The following is a 19,920-nucleotide window of genomic DNA, read 5'->3' on the forward strand; positions in this document are numbered from 1 at the left end:
TTCATCATTGTTTGAATTCCCTTTGGTTACGGGTTGTCAATACAAAAGATATTACCGTTTACTATCATATCAAAGCAGCTATATGTAATTCTGATTTTTATCAGCTTTTCTCCATTTCTACATCCTACATGAATTTTAGGAAACTCTTAAAAACTTATGTATACAAAAAAATCTTGTAGAATCCCTTATATGCGAGGTTTTGTGAAAACTAGCTTTGGAGCTCGAGCAGGAGAGAAGCAGCTACAGAGAGAGGTAGAGGGAGAGAGAAGCCAAAGGGGGAAAAAGCAAATAAAAGAGCAGAAGAGAGAAGCAGAGGCAAGAGACCAAGAGGGGAATCGGTGAGAGTTAGCCCACCACCCCGACGTCAACCACCGAAGCTCCACCTTAAAAGGGGAGGGGCCAACGGAGAAGAGTCAATCTGAGCAGGAGAAAAGCAGCCAAAGAGGAGAAAAAGCAGAGAAAAGAGCAGGCATAACCATTGCAGATCGGCAAGCAGGCAGCAATGGAAGCAGCAGACGGAAGCAAGATGTTGAGCTACCCAGTTTTCTGCATCGTCTGCCATATGTATGACTACCTCCCCTCTGGGAGGCAGTCTTACGTATGCGCTCGATGTGGAGAACTGGAGAGCCTGAAGAGACAATTCAGACTCCTGGAGGGTAGAATACTGGAACTGGAGGCACTTCAAGCAGTGGAGGAGGGAGACAGAGCTATAGAGAACGTCCAGACAGAGGAAGCAGAGAACAAAACAGAGGACACTATCGAGGAAGAAGGTTGGAGCTGGAGAAGGTCATAGAGGAGGCATACAGGGAGGCTGTGGAAATTCACCAGCAACAGTGGAACTACCAAAAGACACCTACAGAGAGTGTGGACCACCTGATGGACAACCACCAGGAAGAAATGGGTGACACAGCAGCGAGAACAAAGGATATGGACCTGCGACAGGAGAGATGGACATACACCAGGGACACGGACCTGCGGCTGGAGAATCAAGAGAACATAGAGAGGACAGCAATCGTCGTGGGGGACTCCATTATCAGATAAGTTGACAGCCACATAGCGGGAGGAAGAGTTGATCGGCTGGTGACCTGCCTACCGGGAGCCAAGGTAGAAGACATAGTGAACTGCATCGACAGGATCCTCAACAGTGTGGAAGAAGAAGATACGGCAGTGGTAATCCATGTGGGGACAAACAATGTGAGCAACAGAAACTACAACAGGGAAGTACGGAAGGACCAGTTCTGGATGCTAGGAAGGAAGCTGAAGACCAGAACGCAAAGGATAGCATTCTTGGAGATCCTGCCGGTACCCAGGGCAGATGAGAAGAGGCAGATAGAGCTGTCAGCAGTCAACGCGTGGATGCAGCGCTGGTGTGAGAAAGAAGGATTCCACTTCATGCGCAACTGGATGACGTTCTGGGGGAAGAGCAAGCTCTACAGGAAAGATGGACTCCAGCTCAGCAGAGACGGAACAAGACTACTTGCAAGCAACATCAAGAGAGAAATGGACAGGTTTTTAAACTAGGAAGAAGGGGAAAGCCGACAGTCGACAGAGAGAGAGAGGCGATGGTTCGGGAACCGGTATACCAGGACGATACCGTGCAAAAAGATAGAGGGAAAGACTCACCGGATTACAGGCAAAAAAGATCGAAAAGGACACAAGAGGGAAGGAAATGCAAGAAAGGAACAGGCCGCAAACTCAAGTGTATATACACGAACGCTAGGAGCCTTAGAAATAAGATGGGTGAATTAGAAGCCATGGAACAAAAAGATAACGTTGACATCATAGGCATCACGGAAACATGGTGGGCTGAGGAAAACATCTGGGACACTATGCTACTGGGATACAAACTATACTGCAGAGACAGAGTGGCTCAAAAAGGTGGGGGGCGTTGCCATATACGTCAAAGAGGAAATTGAATCTACTGGAGAGAACACGCCACAACTGACGGATAAGTTAGAGTCTCTATGGGTCAGAATTCCAGAAACAAATGGCCTGGAAATGAAGATCGGCATCTACTATCGACCCCCAGGGCAGTCCGAAGAAATTGATAGAGAAATGACAGACGAGATTAAACACAACTGCAAGGGAGGCAACACAGTTATGATGGGTGACTTCAACTATTCGGGAATAGACTGAAATCTAGGCACCTCTGGCTGCATTAAAGAGGCCAAGTTATTGGATGCTGTAGGCGATTGGTTCCTGGAACAGCTTGTCAAGGAAAATACTAGAGGAAATGCAATTCTGGACTTAATTCTAAATGGCCTGCGAGGACCGGCACAAGATGTAGAAGTAGAAGGGATGCTGGGAAGCAGCGATCACAATATGATCTGCTTTGATCTGGACGCAGGGGAGAAACATTGGTGCAAAATAACAGCCACGGCACTTAACTTCCGAAAAGGGAATTACGAAGGGATGAGACTCATGGTAGGGAAGAAGATCAAGAAGATGATAAGCACTGTAAAAACGCTAGAGCAAGCTTGGACACAGTCACCGAGGCACAAAATCTACATTTACCGTGTATCAACAAGGGATCCAAGAGGAAAAAGAACAAAGAACTGGTGTGGCTCACTGTAGAGGTGAAGGAAGCGATCAGAGACAAGAAAACTTCATTTAAGGAATGGAAAAGGTAAAAAACGGACAAAAACTGGAACAAGCACAAACAACATCAATGTAGGAGCCATAAGGCGGTAAAAGAGGCCAAAAGAGACTACGATGAAAAAATAGCTCAGGAGGCGAAGAACTTCAAGCCGTTCTTTTGATATATTAAAGGGAAACGACCCGCGAAGGAAGCGATGGGGATCGTTGGATGACCATGGAATAAAGGGAGCGCTAAAAGAGGACAAAGAAATTGCTGACAAACACCACATTTTTTGCGTCTGTATTTACCGAAAAAGATGTACACAGCATACCGGAACCTATTAGGCTATATGCTGGAAACGAAGACGGAAAGCTGACAGGATTGACGGTCAGTCTAGAGGAGGTGTGTAGGCAGATTGATAGGCTTAAGAGCGATAAATCCCCGGGCCCGGATGGCATCCATCCGAGGGTCATCAACTAACTGAAAGGGACCATAGCAGTACTGCTTCAACTAATAGCCAATCTGTCGATCAAATCGGGAAAGATTCCGGAAGACTAGAAGGTGGAGAATGTTACGCCGATCTTCAAGAAAGGTTCGAGGGGAGATCTGGGAAACTACAGACCGGTGAGTCTGATCTCGGTACTGGGAAAGATGGTAGAGTCACTGATAAAGGACAGCATCATTGATCACCTTGACGGACAAGGGCTGATGAGGACCAGTGAGCATGGTTTTAGCAAAGGCAGATCGTGTTTGACGAACCTGCTGCACTTCTTTGAGGGAGTAAATAGACAGATAGACAAGGGCGATCCGGTCGACATTGTATATCTGGATTTTCAGAAGGCGAGCCATGGAATCGAGGGTGAAATACTCAGGTGGATTAAAAACTGGCTGGAGTATAGGAAACAGAGAGTGTGGGTAAATGGACAATACTCGGACTGGAAGAGTGTCACCAGTGGGGTGCCACAGGGCTTGCTGCTTGGACCCGTGCTCTTTAACATCTTTATAAATGATCTGGACATAGGTACAACGAGCAAGGTGATTAAATTTGCGGACAATACGAAGTTATTCAGTGTGGTGAAGACGCAGGTGGATTGCAAAGATCTGCAATGTGACATAATCAGGAACAAGGAATGGGCATCGATATGGCAGATGAGGTTCAACGTGGATAAGTGTAAAGTGATGCATGTCGGTAACAAAAATCTCATGCACGAATACAGGATGTCCAGGGCGGTACTTGGAGAGACCTCCCAGGAAAGGGGAGTTCTGATCGATAAGTCAATGAAGCCGTCCACGCAATGTGCGGCGGCGGCAAAAAGGGCAAACCGAATGTTAGGAATGATAAAGAAGGGGATCACGAACAGATCAGAGAAGGTTATCATGGTGCTGTAACGGGCCATGGTGCGCCCTCACCTGGAGTACTGTGTCCAGCACTGGTTGCCATACATGAAGAAGGACACGGTACTACTCGAAAGGGTCCAGAGAAGAGCGACTAAGATGGTTAAGGGGTTGGAGGAGCTGCCGTACAGCGAAAGACTTAGAGAAACTGGGCCTCTTCTCCCTCGAACCGAGGAGATTGAGAGGGGACATGATCGAACCATTCAAGGTACTGAAGGAGATAGACTTAGTAGATAAGGACAGGTTGTTCACCCTCTCCAAGGTAGGGAGAACGAGAGGGCACTGTCTAAAGTTGAAAGGGATAGATTCCGTACAAATGTAAGGATGTTCTTCTTCATCCAGAGAGTGGTAGAAAGCTGGAACGCTCTTCTGGAGGCTGTTATATGGGAAAACACCCTCCAGGGATTCAAGACAAAGTTAGACAAGTTCCTGCTGAACAAGAACGGGTGCTGGTAGGGCTAGTCTCGGTTAGGGTTCTGGTCTTTGACCAGAGGGCCGCTGTGTGAGCGGACTGCTGGGCATGATGGACCACTGGTCTGATCCAGCAGCGGCCATTCTTATGTTCTTATGCTGTTGATTTCAGCTCTTCTTAAACCTGTTAACCGCATAGATCTGCAAGGTATTGCAATATACAAATGTCATTTTATGTTCCTATAATGATCTGACCCTAATGAGTTGAAAGACGGAGAAATCTAGTTCCAACCATTTGGGTTTGATTTACTGCATTGCAAACTGCATCACGTTATTATTTTTCTTAAATAAGCAGTTGAAAAATGACAGTGCTAAGTGCAAATGTATTTTCCAACAGAACCAGTGCCCAGCTCCTAATGTCATCAAGTTAAACTACAGGAATCAAATCTCATTGACAGCAGACTACTGGGTCAATATTCAGCCACTATGATTGGCATTTTTAAAAAATGTGCCACCTATGAATATTTATTTATTTTATTTAAAAAAATTTATATACTGTTTAAAACTAAACGGTTTACATACATTAAAATGGACACATAGTAAAACAGATGAATAGTTAAAAACATATAATAAAATAAACATAAAAATAATCTTCAAGAGATACCATAATGTGGGTAGAAAGATCATGGTTAGTTCATCAATCAACTTTGTCAGAAATACCTAAAAAAAAAAGGCATCAACAAATAGCCATGTCTTTAGTAATTTTCCAAAGCTACCCTTTTCACAGCAATTTCGTATCTGCTCCACCAAGGAGTTCCATAACTTAACTCCTGTGCAATTTTTTTCAGATATGGTCATATTTGGAGAAACCCATTAAGAGACGTGCCGCTACGTTTTATATAACCTGCAATGCTCTGCATCTTGCCTTTGTTATCCCAGGCATTTGTTATCCCAGGGCATTACACTAGTCAAGCCTTGACAAAACCATGGCCTGAACAACAGTTTGAAAATCATAAGGTGCAAGCATTGGTTTCAATTGGTATAACAAATGCATTGGGGCAAAACATGCCTGAATGATCTTTGTCACTTGCAGCTTCATTGTCAGAGTGGTGCTGAATATCCAGGTGGAGTGGCAATAACCATCGCTATCTTTCTGACCTAATTTTTTCTAGTTATTCAAATAGCAGGTTGAAAATCACTAATCTCCATAAAACATTATGCTCTGCAACTGTTCTGTTTTTGCACTAACTAGAGATTGTTGAGGCAATCTGGAACAATATTCAGTGGCACTATCCATTTAGTGCCATTGAATATCCACGGTTCTCTTCAGTCAGTGCAAATATCCAGATAGTAGCAGCTTTTTAATATCTGGCTTTAGGCGTCCATTCAGTAATTTAATTTTACCCTGTACTGGATTCTTCTCTCTCAGTAACTTCTGGCTCTTCATCATCTTCTTCGGAGCTGCTGTCTTTGAAGCGTAGGTCTTCTCGCCAGGCCACCTTCGTAGGTTTTATGGTTTCAATCTGATATAGTTCTATAATCAAAAACATACCAAGACTGGAACCATTTGAACAACAAAATGATTTACATTTTTTCTTTTAATTACACAGTAATAATAAAATCTATTTTGTTTAGTCCCTTTTTTCTTTAAATCCTCTTTCCAAAACGGCATGCCTGGGTAGCTCTAGAATGAAAAAAGCAGGAATGCCACCTTCTGCAAAGTGTATCCTCAGTGGAACTAGTTTGTCTTCCCTTCCTTGGTGGGCCCCAACCCCATGGTCCCTACTAAGAAAGCCAAATCCTGATCCTTTGCACAACTGTCGCACTATCACTGGAGCCACAGGGTATGATCTGTTTTAATTTCTATTTATACTCATGCTCAATTTCAGTTAAATTAATGTAAGAGGGGATAAAAAGCATACTTCTGATGCTGTGTACATGCTCCTAAAACAGTCACTAATTTTCACTAGTTCACTTTTCTCTGACACAAACTCCTCTCTGAATCTTGCATGTTTTGTAAAGACAGAAAGGTAGGCAGGAGCTAGGCAAGTGAGAATTTTGAAACCAGCTAAATGTTAAAAAGGGAATGGGACTTTCTGAGGTTACACATTCTAAGCAGCTTATATAAATACAGATACTTATTTTGTACCCGGGGCAATGAAGGATTAGGTGACTTGCCCAAGGTCATAAGGAGCAGCACTGGGATTGAATCCCACAATCTCAGGGTGCTGAGACAGCAGCTCTACCACTAGGCCACTCCTCATCGTAATTAAGTCTTTACACAAGTGATAAGCTCTTAAAACAAAAGCCAGACCATTATCAATAGTTCACAGTGGTTTCTTCAGCCTGGCAAGCAGCAGCAAAATCAGGAGGCAAGAGAGTCGGGAGGCAGGAGAAAGCAAAGGAGGAGGGGACAGAGGCGGAGGAGAGTGAGGGGCAGCGGCGAGAGGTAGCTCCGCCCATCATTCCGACATCATCCATCAGAGCTCCCCTTATAAGGGAGGGGCCAACGGCGCTCAGCCGTTCGGTGCACATCGAAGGCGAAGCCTTAGCAAGAGCGCCTTTGCGAAGGGCCTTGAGAAGGGACAAACCACTACTAAGGGAGGGCAGAAGGAGACCACAGTAGACACAGAGGACATTCAACCAGCAGGTACAGAAGACACACAACCAGGCAGACACAGTAGGTACAGAGGACACACAACCAGGCAGACACAGAGGACACACAACTAGGCAGACACAGAGGACACACAACCAGACAGACACAAAGGGTGCAGCAGGCACAGAGGACAGTCACAGCAGACACAGAAGACATCCACAGCAGACCGGTAAGCGGGCAGCAATGGAAGCAGCAGACAGAAGCAGGATGTTGAGCTACCCAGTTTTCTGCACCATCTGCCATATGTATGACTACTTCCCCTCTGGGAGGCGGTCTTACATATGCGTTTGATGCGAAGAACTGGAGAGCCTGAAGAAACAAGTCAAATTCCTAGAGGGCGGAATATTGGAACTGGAGGCAGTGGAGGAGGAAGACAGAGATGCAGAGAACATCAAGACGGAGGACACCATCGAGGAAGAAGTCCGGGAGCTGGAGAACTTCATAGAAAAGGCATACAGGGAGACCGTGGAAAAACACCAGCAAAAGTGGAGCTGCCGGGATACACCTACAGAGAGTGTGGACTACCAGATGGACAGCCACCAGGAGGAAATGGGTGACACAGCAGCAAGATCTGGAAACAGCGGAGGGACCCACAAGAAGACGAGCCCCTGGATGAGAGGAGATAGATGGGAACGAAGGACACAGACCTATGGCTGGACAGATGGACATACACCAGGGACATGGACCTGTGGCTGGAGAATCAAGAGAAGATAGAGAGTACAGCAATCGTTGTGGGGGACTCCATCATCAGACAAGTCGACAGACACATAGCAGGAGGAAGACTGGATTGGCTGGTGACCTGCCTACCGGGAACCAAGGTAAAAGACATAGTGAGCCGCAGCAGTGGGATCATCGGCAGTGTGGAAGAAGAAGATACGGCAGTAGTGATCCATGTGGGGACGAACAACATGGGCAACAGAAACTACAACAGAGGAGTACTGAAGGACCAGTTCCGGATGCTAGGAAGAAAGCTGAAGACCAGAACGCAGAGGATAGCATTCTCAGAGATCCTGCCGGTACCCAGAGCAGACGAGAAGAAACAGATGGAGCTGAAAGCAGTCAACATGTGGATGTGGCACTGGTGTGAGGAAGAAGGATTCCACTTCGTGCGCAACTGGATGATGTTCTGGGGGAAGAGCAAGCTATTCAGGAAGGATGGACTCTACCTCAGCAGAGACGGAACGAGGCTATTTGCAAGCAACATCAAAAGAGAAGTTGAGAAGCTTTTAAACTAGGAAGAAGGGGAAAGCCGACAGTCGAATGAAAGAGAGAGAGAGAGTCGATGGTTCGGGAACCGGTATACCCGGAGGATACTGTACAGGAAGATAAAGGGGAGACTCACCGGATCGCAGGCAACAGACCAAAAGAGACACAAGAGGGACGGACTGTAAACTCAAGTGTATGTACACGAACGCAAGGAGCCTTAGAAATAAGAAACGTGAATTAGAAGCTATGGCACAAAAGAATAACGTTGACATCATCGGTATCACGGAAAGATGGTGGACTGAGGAAAATGTATGGGACACGGTGCTACCAGGATATAAACTATACCACAGAGACAAAGTTACTCAAAAAGGAGGAGGCATTGCCATATACGTCAAAGAGGGAATTGAATCTACTGGAGAGAACATGCCACAACAGACGGATAAGTTAGTCTCTATGGGTCAAAATTCCAAGAACAAATGGACCGGAAACTAGGATCGGCATCTATTACCGACCCCCACCCAGGGAAGTCCAAGGAAATTAATGGAGAAATGACGGATGAGATTAAACGCAACTGCAAGGGAGGCAGCGAAGTTATCATGGGCGACTTCAACTATCCGGGGATAGACTGGAACCTAGGCACCTCCGGCTACGCTAGAGAGACCAAGATCCTGGATGCTGTAGGCGATTGCTTCCTGGAACAAACTTGTCAAGGAAAATACAAGAGGAAACTCAATTCTGAACTTAATTCTAAATGGATTGCGAAGACCGGCACAAGGTGTAGAAATAGAAGGGATGCTGGGAAACAGCGATCACAATATGATCCGCTTCGACTTGGATGCAGGGGCGAAACATCTGTCCAGCACGACAGCCATGGAATTGAACTTCTGAAAAGGGAATTACGAAGGGATGAGACGCATGGTGGGGAAGAAGATTAAGAAGAGGATAAACAATGTAAAAACGCTAGTGCAAGCTTGGTTGCTTTTTAAGGATATGGTCACCGAGGTGCAAAATTTATATATACCGCGTATCAACAAGGGATACAAGAAAAAAAAGAACAAAGAATCAGTGTGGCTCACTGTAGAGGTAAAGGAAGCAATCAGAGACAAATAAAAACTTTGTTTAAGGAATGGAAAAGGTCAAAAACTGACGAAAACTGGAATAAGCACAAACATCAACGCAGGTGCCATAAGGCGGTGAAAGGGGCCAAAAGAGACTACGAGGAGAAAATAGCCAAGAAGGCAAAAAACTTCAAGCCGCTCTTTCGATATATTAAGGGGAAACGACCTGCGAAGGAAGCGGTGGGACCGCTGGATGACCAAGGAATAAAGGGAGTGCTAAAGGAGGACAAAGCAATTGCCGACAAACTGAACACATTTTTTGCATCTGTATTTACCGAAGAGGATATACACATACCGGATACCGGAACCCATACCGGAACCCATCTGGCTATATGCTGGAAGCGAAAACGGGAAACTGACAGGTTTAACAGTCAGTCTAGATTATAAGAACATAAGAATTGCCGCTGCTGGGTCAGACCCGTGGTCCATGGTTTTAGCAAAGGCAGATCATGTTTGACGAACTTGCTGCACTTCTTTGAGGAAGCAAACAGACAGATAGACAAGGGCGACCCGGTAGACATTGTATATCTGGATTTTCAGAAGGCGTATGACAAGGTTCCTCATGAACGACTACTTCGGAATATTGCGAGCCATGGAATCGAGGGTGAAATACTCACGTGGATTAAAAACTGGCTGGAGTATAGGAAACAGCGAGTGGGGGGTAAATAGACAATACTCGGACTGGGGTGCCGCAGGACTCGGTGCTTGAACTCGTGCTTTTAACCATCTTTATAAATGATCTGGACATAGGTACGATGAGTGAGGTGATTAAATTTGCGGACGATACAAAGTTGTTCAAAGTAGTGAAGACACAGGGGGATTGCAAAGATCTGCAACGTGACAAAATCAGGCTCGAGGAATGGGCATCGACATGGCAGATGAGGTTCAACATGGATAAATGTAAAGTGATGCATGTCGGTAACAAAAATCTCATGCACTAATACAGGATGTCCGGGACGGTACTTGAGGAGGCCTCCCAGGAAAGAGACTTGGAAGTTCTGATCGACGAGTCGATGAAGCCGTCCGCGCAATGTGAGGTGGCGGCAAAAATGGTGAACGGAATGCTAGGAATGATAAAGAAGGGGATTACGAACAGATCGGAGAGGGTTATCATGCCGCTGTACCAGGTCATGGTGCACCCTCACCTGGATTACTGTGTCCAGCACTGGTCGCCATACATGAAGAAGGACATGGTACTACTCAAAAGGGTCCAAAGAAGAGCGACTAAAATGGTTAAGGGGCTGGAGGAGTTGCCATAGATTGAAAGATTAGAGAAACTCTGCCTCTTCTCCCTCGAGCAGAGGAGATTGAGACATACTGAAGGGAATAGACTTAGTAGATAAGGGGAGGTTATTCACCCTCTCCAAGGCAGAGAGAATGAGAGGGCGCCCTCTAAAATTGAAAGGGGATAGATTCCATACGAACATAAGGAAGGTCTTCTTTACCCAGAGAGTGGTAGAAAACTGGAACGCTCTTCCGGAGTCTGTCATAGGAGAAAACACCCTGCAGGGATTCAAGACAAAGTTAGACAAATTCCTGCTGAGCCAGAACTTACGCAGGTAGAGCTAGTCTCAGTTAGGGCACTGGTCTTTGACCAGAGGGCCGCCACGTGAGCGGTCTGCTGGGCATGATGGACCACGGGTCTGACCCAGCAGCGGCAATTCTTATGTTCTTATATTCTAGACTGACCGTTAACCCTGTCAGTTTCCCGTTTTCGCTTCCAGCATATAGCCAGATGGGTTCCGGTATGCTGTGTATATCCTCTTCAGTAAATACAGATGCAAAAAATGTGTTCAGTTTGTTGGCGATTGCTTTGTCCTCCTTTAGCGCTCCCTTTATTCCTTGATCATCCAACGGTCCCACTGCTTCCTATGCAGGTCATTTCCCCTTAATATATCGAAAGAACGGCTTGAAGTTTTTTGCCTCCTTGGCTATTTTCTCCTCATAGTCTGTTTTGCCCTCTTTCACCGCCTTATGGCACCTGCGTTGATGTTTGTGCTTATTCCAGTTTTCGTTCCGTCTCTGCTGAGGTGGAGTCCGTCCTTCCTGAATAGCTTGCTCTTCCCCCAGAACATCATCAAGTTGCGCACGAAGTTGAATCCTTTTTCCTCACACCAGCGCCGCATCCACATGTTGACTGCTTGCAGCTCCATTTGTCTCTTCTCGTCTGCCCTGGGTACCAGCAGGATCTCTGAGAATGCTATCCTCTGCGTTCTGGTCTTCAGCTTTCTTCCTAGCATCCGGAACTGGTCCTTCAGTACTTCTCTGTTGTAATTTCTGTTGCCCACGTTGTTCTTCCCCACATGGATCACTACTGCCGTATCTTCTTCTTCCACACCGCCAATGATCCTGCTGATGCGGCTCACTATGTCTTTTACCTTGGTTCCCGGTAGGCAGGTCACCAGCCAATCCAGTCTTCCTCCTGCTATGTGTCTGTCGACTTGTCTGATGATGGAGTCCCCCACAACGATTGCTGTACTCTCTATCTTCTCTTGATTCTCCAGCCACAGTTCCGTGTCCTGGTGTATGTCCATCTCTCCAGCCATAGGTCCGTATCCTTCGTTCCCATCTATCTCCTCTCATCCAGGGGTTCGTCTTCTTGTGGGTTCCCTCCGCTGTTTCCAGATCTTGCTGCTGTGTCACCCATTTCCTCCTGGTGGCTGTCCGTCTGGTGGTCCACACTCTCTGTAGGTGTATCCCGGCAGCTCCACTGTTGCTGGTGTTTTTCCACGGTCTCCCTATATGCCTTTTCTATGAAGTTCTCCAGCTCCCGGACTTCTTCCTCGATGGTGTCCTCCGTCTTGATGTTCTCTGCATATCTGTCTTCCTCCTCCACTGTTTGAAGTGCCTCCAGTTCCAGTATTCTGCCCTTCAGGAATCTGACTTGCTTCTTCAGGCTCTCCAGTTCTCTGTATAGAGCGCATACGTAAGACCGCCTCCCAGAGGGGAAGTAGTCATACATATGGCAACGGTGCAGAAAACTGGGTAGCTCAACATCCTGCTTCTGTCTGCTGCTTCCATTGCTGCCCGCTTACCGGTCTACTGTGGATGTCTTCTGTGCCTGCTGCGCCCTCTGTGTCTGCCTGGTTGTGTGTCCTCTGTGCACGCCTGGTTATGTCCTCTGTGTCTGCCTGGTTGTGTGTCTTCAGTGCCTGCTGCTTCCTCTGTGCCTGTTGTGTCCTCTGTGTCGGCCTGGTTGTATGTCCTCTGTACCTGCTGTGTCTGCCTGTTCCTGTGTCCTCTGTACCTGCTGTACTTGCTGGTTGAATGTCCTCTGCGTCTTCTGTGGTCTCTTGCTCTCCCTTAGTGGTGGCTCGTCCCTTCTGAAGGCCGTTAGCAAAGGTGCTCTTGCTAAGGCTTCGCCTTTGACGGGCGCCGAACAGCTAAGCGCCGTTGGCCCCTCCCTTTTAATGGGAGCTCCGATGGATGACGTCAGAGGGATGGGTGGAGCTACCTCTCGCCACTACCCCTCACTCTCCTCCGCCTCAGTCCCCTCCTCCTTTGCTTTCTCCTGCCTCTCGACTCTCTCTCTTGCCTCCCGACTCTGCTGCTGCTTGCCAGGCTGAAGAAACCGCTGTGAACTATTGATAATAGTCTAGCTTTTGTTTTAAGAGCTTTTCACTTGTGTAAAGACTTAGTTACGCTGAGGAGTGGCCTAGCACCCTGAGATTATGGGATTCAATCCCAGTGCTGCTCCTTGTGACCTTGGGCAAGTCACCTAATCCTTCATTGCCCCGGGTACAAAATAAATACCTGTATATATGTAAACTGCTTTGAATGTGTAACCTCAGAAAGTCCCATTCCCTTTTTAATGTTTAGCTGGTTCCAAAATTCTCACTTGCATAGCTTCTGCATACCTACAAAACATGCAAGATTCAGAGAGGAGTTTGTGGCAACCAAAAGGGCAAACAGAATGCTAGGAATGATAAAGAAGGGGATCATGAACAGATCGGAGAGGGTTATCATGCCGATGTACCGGGCCATGGTGCGGCCTCACCTGGAATACTTCGTCTAGCACTGGTTGCAGTACATGAAGAAGGACATGGTACTAGTCGAAAGGGTCCAGAGAAGAGCGACTAAGATGGTTAAGGGGCTGGAGGAGTTGCCGCACAGTGATAGATTAGAGAAACTCAGCCTCTTCTCCCTCGAACAGAGGAGATTGAGAGGTATTGAAGGGAATAGACTTAGTAGATAAGGGCTAGTCTCAGGGCGCTGGTCTTTGACCAGAGGGCCGCTGTGTGAGTGGACTGCTGGGTACGATGGACTACTAGTCTGATCTAGCAGCGGCAATTCTTATGTTCTTATGTTAAGAACTGATCATAGTGGGAATATGAAAAAAAATAATAATATCAAGAATGGAGTGTAATAGGTTAAAAGGGAATGTTATTTATTACTTCAAATAATACTTTGTGGAAACTCCATGACATTTAACATATTTTTTTATTCAATGAACAATTAAGCACTTGGAAATTTTTCCCAATATGGTCAAGGCGCTCAGCTTGGTTTTAAAAAAGTTTGGATAAGTTTCTAGAGGAAAAATTCATGAACAAGTATTAGCCAAATAAACATGGGAAAGCTACTAATCATTCCTAGAAGTGAATGTCTACTCTTTGGGATCTCACAGATATTTTTTAGTAATCCAGACTGGCCATTATTGGAAAGAGTATGCTAGGCCTGATGGGTATTTGGTCTGATATTGCATGGTATATCTTATGTTTTCCAGTTCCTAGTAGCTGAATATGCTGTTTCAGAATAATTTTTTTTTTATTTTTTGCACACTGGGAATAAACCTGGAGGTTTAGGTTGTATTCTTTCTGGAATGAATGGTTTTGAATAATTTGATATCCATGGTCTAATGATATCAGCTAGTTATTTCATTTCATTAGCTCCAGAATGAACACAAGTTCATATAGGGAGTGTGTGGTACAGTGGTTAGAGCTACAGCCCCAGCACCCTGGGGTTCAAATCCTGCACTGCTCCTTGTGAGCCTGGGCAAGTCACTTAATCCTCCAGTGCCCCAGGTACATTATATTCTATTTTACAGAGAGGGTGGTGGATGCCTGGAATGCGCTCCCGAGAGAGGTGGTGGAGAGTAAAACTGTGATTGAGTTCAAAGAAGTGTGGGATAAACACAGAGGATCTAGAATCAGAAAATAATATTAAAAATTGAACTAAGGCCAGTACTAGGTATTCTTGCACGGTCTGTGTCTATATATGGCCATTTGGTGGAGGATGGGCTGGGGAGGGCTTCAATGGCTGGGAGGGTGTAGATGGGCTGGAGTAGGTTTTAACGGAGATTTCGGCAGTTGGAACCCAAGCACAGTACCGGGTAGAGCTTTGGATTCTTGCCCAGAAATAGCTAAGAAAAAAAAATTAAAAAATTTTTTAAATTGAATCAGGTTGGGCAGACTGGATGGACCATTCGGGTCTTTATCTGTCGTCATCTACTATGTTACTATGTAGACAGAGTGTTAGCCTGCTGGGACAGATAGGGAAAAATGCTTGAGTACCTGAATAATTTGTAATCCACATAGAATTGTAGGCTATGCGGAATATAAGTAATTAAATAAGTTGAGCTTTGCATTATATTTTTCTGTAGTAACTGGATGTACCAGAAAGCACTTTTAACCACTAAACTGGAGTGCTGGAAGTCATGAAGAATAACTTATGTGCAACCCAAAAGGCTCAGTATGACAGTGAAATATCACTAAAGAAGCTTTCAACAACTACAGTAAAGACCACAAAGACTATTTAATCTTCTCAACCCCAGGAATCTAAAGATTTGCAATGTCCAACTCTAATGCTGGATCACCAAAACCCCTCAACGGCAAAAATGCATTGTTTGAGACATCTCCCCATGCATAACTTATTTTCTACCATATGCTTTATTAAGTTTAAATTCACAATGGCCACAAAAATTCTTCTGGGCAGTTCTAGGTTTTATTTTTTGAAGATATCTGACAGTACCAGCTTCTTTACCTTCCTTTGTGGCAGGCTGGCCCGCATCATCTCCAAAGAAGGAAAATGTAAAGGCAGATGTTCCCTCTGTTTTATCACTTTCTGTGAGCAACCGAAGACTGTGTCCAGCTGTCAAACTCATGCCTGGACCATCTGGTTCATTATCTGCTTTGTCCCATGGCATTACCGTGTCGCTTTCTTCAGACATGCGTTTTGCAGATCCAAACGCTTCTTTGAAATCAATGGCAATGCTGTGATAGATTTCTTTTGAGACTTCAGGCAGTTTCTCAGCTTCTTCTCTTTTCTTCTTTCTTTGCGCTTTGCTGCAATGAAAAGTCAGTTTATGGAAGCATTATATGAACAGTCTTTAGATATGAAAAAATGAATTCTTTCCAAGAACACCTGTATTTTACTTTGACTTCCTTGCCGCACACATTAGGTGTATTCAGGTGAGTGACTAAATGAAGGCCAGAAATGCCACATTTCCTAGACTGACTTATCACTGCCTTTCTTTGCCCTTGCCTACCTTATACTGACCTACAATTCAATTCCATTATCTCTCAAACACGACCAATCCCTCTAACTTCAATGGACTGAAAATTCAGTCTGCCATTTTACAGACTTTGTCCATGCAAAGTCATTAAAACATCAACTTTTTCTCTCTTTAGATTTTAAACAATGTACTCACATCATCCTCAATTACAGTTTTAGAATAAGTTCCAAGAGTTTAATTTTTGTAGTTATAGCTGACCAGGTAGGAAAAGTCCCAAGCTTCAGCCTTACATAATAACTAATAATAACTTTATTCTTATATACCGCCAACAATCTTGCGACTTCTAGGCGGTTTACAATGAAGATAAATTGCACAGACAGTATACCATAGTATACCAAGCTCAATGACGACAGCTCAGATTTTCTCCAAGGCAAAATTTATGGTGAAAGTAGGGTTACAAGACATCCGGATTTACCTGGACATGTCCTCTTTTTAGAGGACTGTTCAGGCATCCGGGTGGCTTTTTAAAAGCAGGCACTTTGTCTGGGTTTTGAAAATCTTCCAGCTTGGGACCGTGTCGGAAGGGCTTCTACGCATGTGAGAATGCAATACAGGTCATGACTTGGGCACAGTGGGGCAGGGCTGGGAGGGCCTGGGGGTGGAGCCATGTCCAGATTTTATCAATGTAAAATCTGGTAACCCTAGGTGAAAGTTCCTGTCAAGCTGGGCAAAGATTCAGGTGGGTTACCACTGCAGCTTACTCATATAATTGCTTTGCTGCTGCAGCTGAAAGAAGCAGCTTTTAGAAGTGCACCCAATCCACATAGGTCTAGAAGTTACTGTCTAGTCTAATCTCAAACTTTTTTAGCTCCGGCACACTAAATAGAACAAATGTTTTTTGTGGCACACTAAACGGAGCAAATGTTTTTTTGTGGTACATAATTTAAATTATAAAATCGCAAAACCAACAAAAAATTACCCCCCCTCGCTTTTTTTTTTTAACAAGAGGTTTTTAGCACTGGCTGGCATGCTAAATGCTCTGCGCTGCTCCAAGGTCAACGAGCAACGAAGCTAATAAAGGGCATGGAGAACTTGGAACACGAGGAACGACTTAAGAGACTGGGATTGTTCTCCCTTGAGAAGAGGAGACTGCGATATGATCGAGACTTTCAAAATACTGAATCGACAAAATAGAGCAGGAAAAAAAATTCTTTACAATGTCCAATGTGACACGGACAAGAGGACGTGGACTGAAGCTAAGGGGGGACAAGTCCAGGATAAATATCAAGAAGTTCTGCTTCACGCAACGAGTGGTGGACACCTGGAATGCTCTCCCAGAAGAGGTAATTGCGGAATCCATCGTTCTAGGGTTTAAGGGTAAGTTAGATGTACTTCTCCTTATGAGTGGCATAAAGTGACATAGGTAAGGGTAAGCTAGATGCACATCTCCTTATGAGAAGCTTAGAGTGATATGGGAACTAAAAGTATGCCAGGGTACACCTGGCGGGGCCTCCGCGTATGCGGATCGCCGGACTTGATGGACCTAGGGTCTGTTCCGGAGATGGCACTTCTTATGTTCTTAAGTTCCTATGAGCATCAGAGCAGTGTAGACCAGTGTTCTTCAACCTTTTGATACCTATGGACTGGCAGAAATAAAATAATTATTTTGTGGACGGGCAGTTGAAGAACACTGGGCTAAGTTGTGGGACAGACACCGCCCATCGCCACCCAATCTCCGCTCCAGACTCTGCCCCCATAATAGTATTAATTGTAACACCATTTTTTCCATTCATTTTTCATATATATATATATATATATATATATATATATATATATATATATATATATATATATATATATATATATATACACACACACACACACACAATCAAATTAACAACACGTAATGGTTAACCACAAAATTAAATTACACACACAGTATGCTTCTCAACATTCATTCCTACCAGAACACAGATAACCCCATGCAAATACAGGACCAAAAACTAAAAATACTAATATATACAAACAAACCCTAAGATGCATGCAGTAAAACCCCAGAGGAAAAGAAACAAATGCATTTCTTCCTGAACAGACAACAGATGTAAACCAATCACTAAATTCAAAATTAAAATCATTCCCCCTACCGTTGTTGTCTCCCTCCCTCCATGCTGTGCCTTGCCTTCTGGCCTGCTCCCGCTTGGCCATTTTATGCCACCTCCCGGTGTTATCTTCGGGCCGGCTCCCTCGTCCTCATTGCTACAGTGCACAAAGCCGTAGGCAGCGGCTCCTCCCACGTCCCGCACCTCATCTGGAAGCCTTCCCTCTGATGTTGCGACGTCAGAGAGAAGGTTCCTGGTTCAGGCGCAGGATGTGCGTAGGAGCCTCTGCCCACTGCTTTGTGCACTGCAGCACTGAGGAAGAGGGAGCCGGCCCGAAGACAATGCCGCATCGATCGCATTATGGACCGGTGGCTGAAGAACACTGTCTCTGGCCCAATGCCTGTGCCAGCCTTGTGGACCAGCAGAAAATTTATACGGACCGGTGGTTGAAGAACACTGGTGTAGAGCATTCAGCATGCCGGCTGGCACTAAAAACTATTGCGTGGTTTAAAAAAAAAGAAAAAGGGGGGGGAGGAGATAAATTTGAGAGTTATGTATTTAATGTTCTTTAAGCTATGTATGGGTAATTGTAGCAACAGTGAAACTAAAGTAGATAGAATTGCTAATCAATGCGATAGATGTGCTAGTTTTTGAGTGCAAATTAACTCAAAATGCGGCTCGAAAACCAAACAAGCATTTCATCTCCACCATCTGCATGTCATCTATTCTAGTGTACGCTTCTGAAGGGAATTTTTAAAAATAAAGTAAAATTCTGGAATCTCTCATGGCGCGCTACTCGTTTTAGTGCGTGCTAAACACTAACACATCCATTATATTCTATGGACGCATTAGCATTTAGCGCGCACTAAAGGACCCAACAGTTTGAGAGACACTGGTCTAGTCAAACACACATTCACCTAACCGTATAATTAAGTTGTGCTGAATCTTCAGTTATGTGAACTCTCCTTTAATACACAGTAATCCAGTTGCGAATACATAATTTTGTTTGGACTAATATACTAATATACAAGACTCTAGTCTCTAAAGCCATTGAAAAGAGAATTAGTAACTAAAGTGTGCAGGTTATGTTCAAAAGATACCACATATAGCTTTGTGAGTTTTCATTGAAACTGGATTTTAATTAATTAAAAAGAGTACTTACAATCCACCCTTCCAATCATTAATACTTTAGAGTGAACAACAAAATACTGGGCATCTTTAATTAGCTTACTTCCTAGAACTAACATGTTAGTAATAATTTCATTAACGATCTCACCCAGTGGGAACTAGACACCCTTCTGCTATCCCTTTCTTATTGTTAGAAAGAGTTAACCAGTAAAAACTGATGTATAAATACCTGTCTTTTGGAATCGTCTCCACTTTAATTTCAAATGCTACATGATCCTCCCTTGTGGGGTCGTAGTGCAAAGCATTAATATCCCTGTGAGAAGAAAGAATGTCAAACAGTGAAGACATATTTGACACAGTGATTTATGTTCAGAAAAGGCCTCTTATAAAATTAGATGCGTTTAGAAGAATGCATGGTGCAAACCAACACATTTGTACAGTAAGCCTGCTCCAGAGAAGCATTAGGGCAAAATCATGATTTAAATGTGTAAAGCATGTGCCAATATTTATGTCTGCTTTTGAGCAGGTATAGGATCCGCACTTTCAATCTGGTCACAATTTTTGTAGGATTTGTGCTAATATTTCTTAAAGACAAATAGGTGGCCTGTTATGTAGGAAAGAATCAGATGTGTGTGGGGGGGGGGGGTGGTAGATTCACAAGGGTCACATAGGAATAGAAAAGGCTTTTGGGTGATGCTGAAAGACCAATGGTGCCTACTGGCAAGAAAATGTCAGGAATGTGACTGAGCAGAAGGCTACTATGATATGATGACGGGAAAGGGAATGTATTTTCAGCAGTGGAAAGTTTGGTATCTATATGGACTGTATGACAGTTAACAGGACCTTGGATTGGTGATTTCTACATGTTATTGTATTAT

General features: G+C 44.6%; 1 protein-coding gene across 2 annotated transcripts in view; it reads right to left on the bottom strand.

The window, feature by feature from the left end:
* NOL8 (nucleolar protein 8) overlaps nt 1-19,920 on the bottom strand; it is an 82,741-nt gene that overhangs the window by 20,655 nt on the left and 42,166 nt on the right. For both annotated transcript variants that reach the window (XM_033926046.1, XM_033926047.1), the window contains 3 exons: nt 19,272-19,355; nt 15,344-15,645; nt 5,789-5,918 (listed from right to left, as the gene is read on the bottom strand). In XM_033926046.1, the coding sequence (XP_033781937.1) occupies nt 5,789-5,918; nt 15,344-15,645; nt 19,272-19,355 (516 nt within the window). The remainder of the gene's footprint in view (nt 1-5,788; nt 5,919-15,343; nt 15,646-19,271; nt 19,356-19,920) is intronic.

This window comes from Geotrypetes seraphini, chromosome 17 (assembly GCF_902459505.1).
Source record: "Geotrypetes seraphini chromosome 17, aGeoSer1.1, whole genome shotgun sequence".
Taxonomy (NCBI): Eukaryota; Metazoa; Chordata; class Amphibia; order Gymnophiona; family Dermophiidae; genus Geotrypetes; species Geotrypetes seraphini.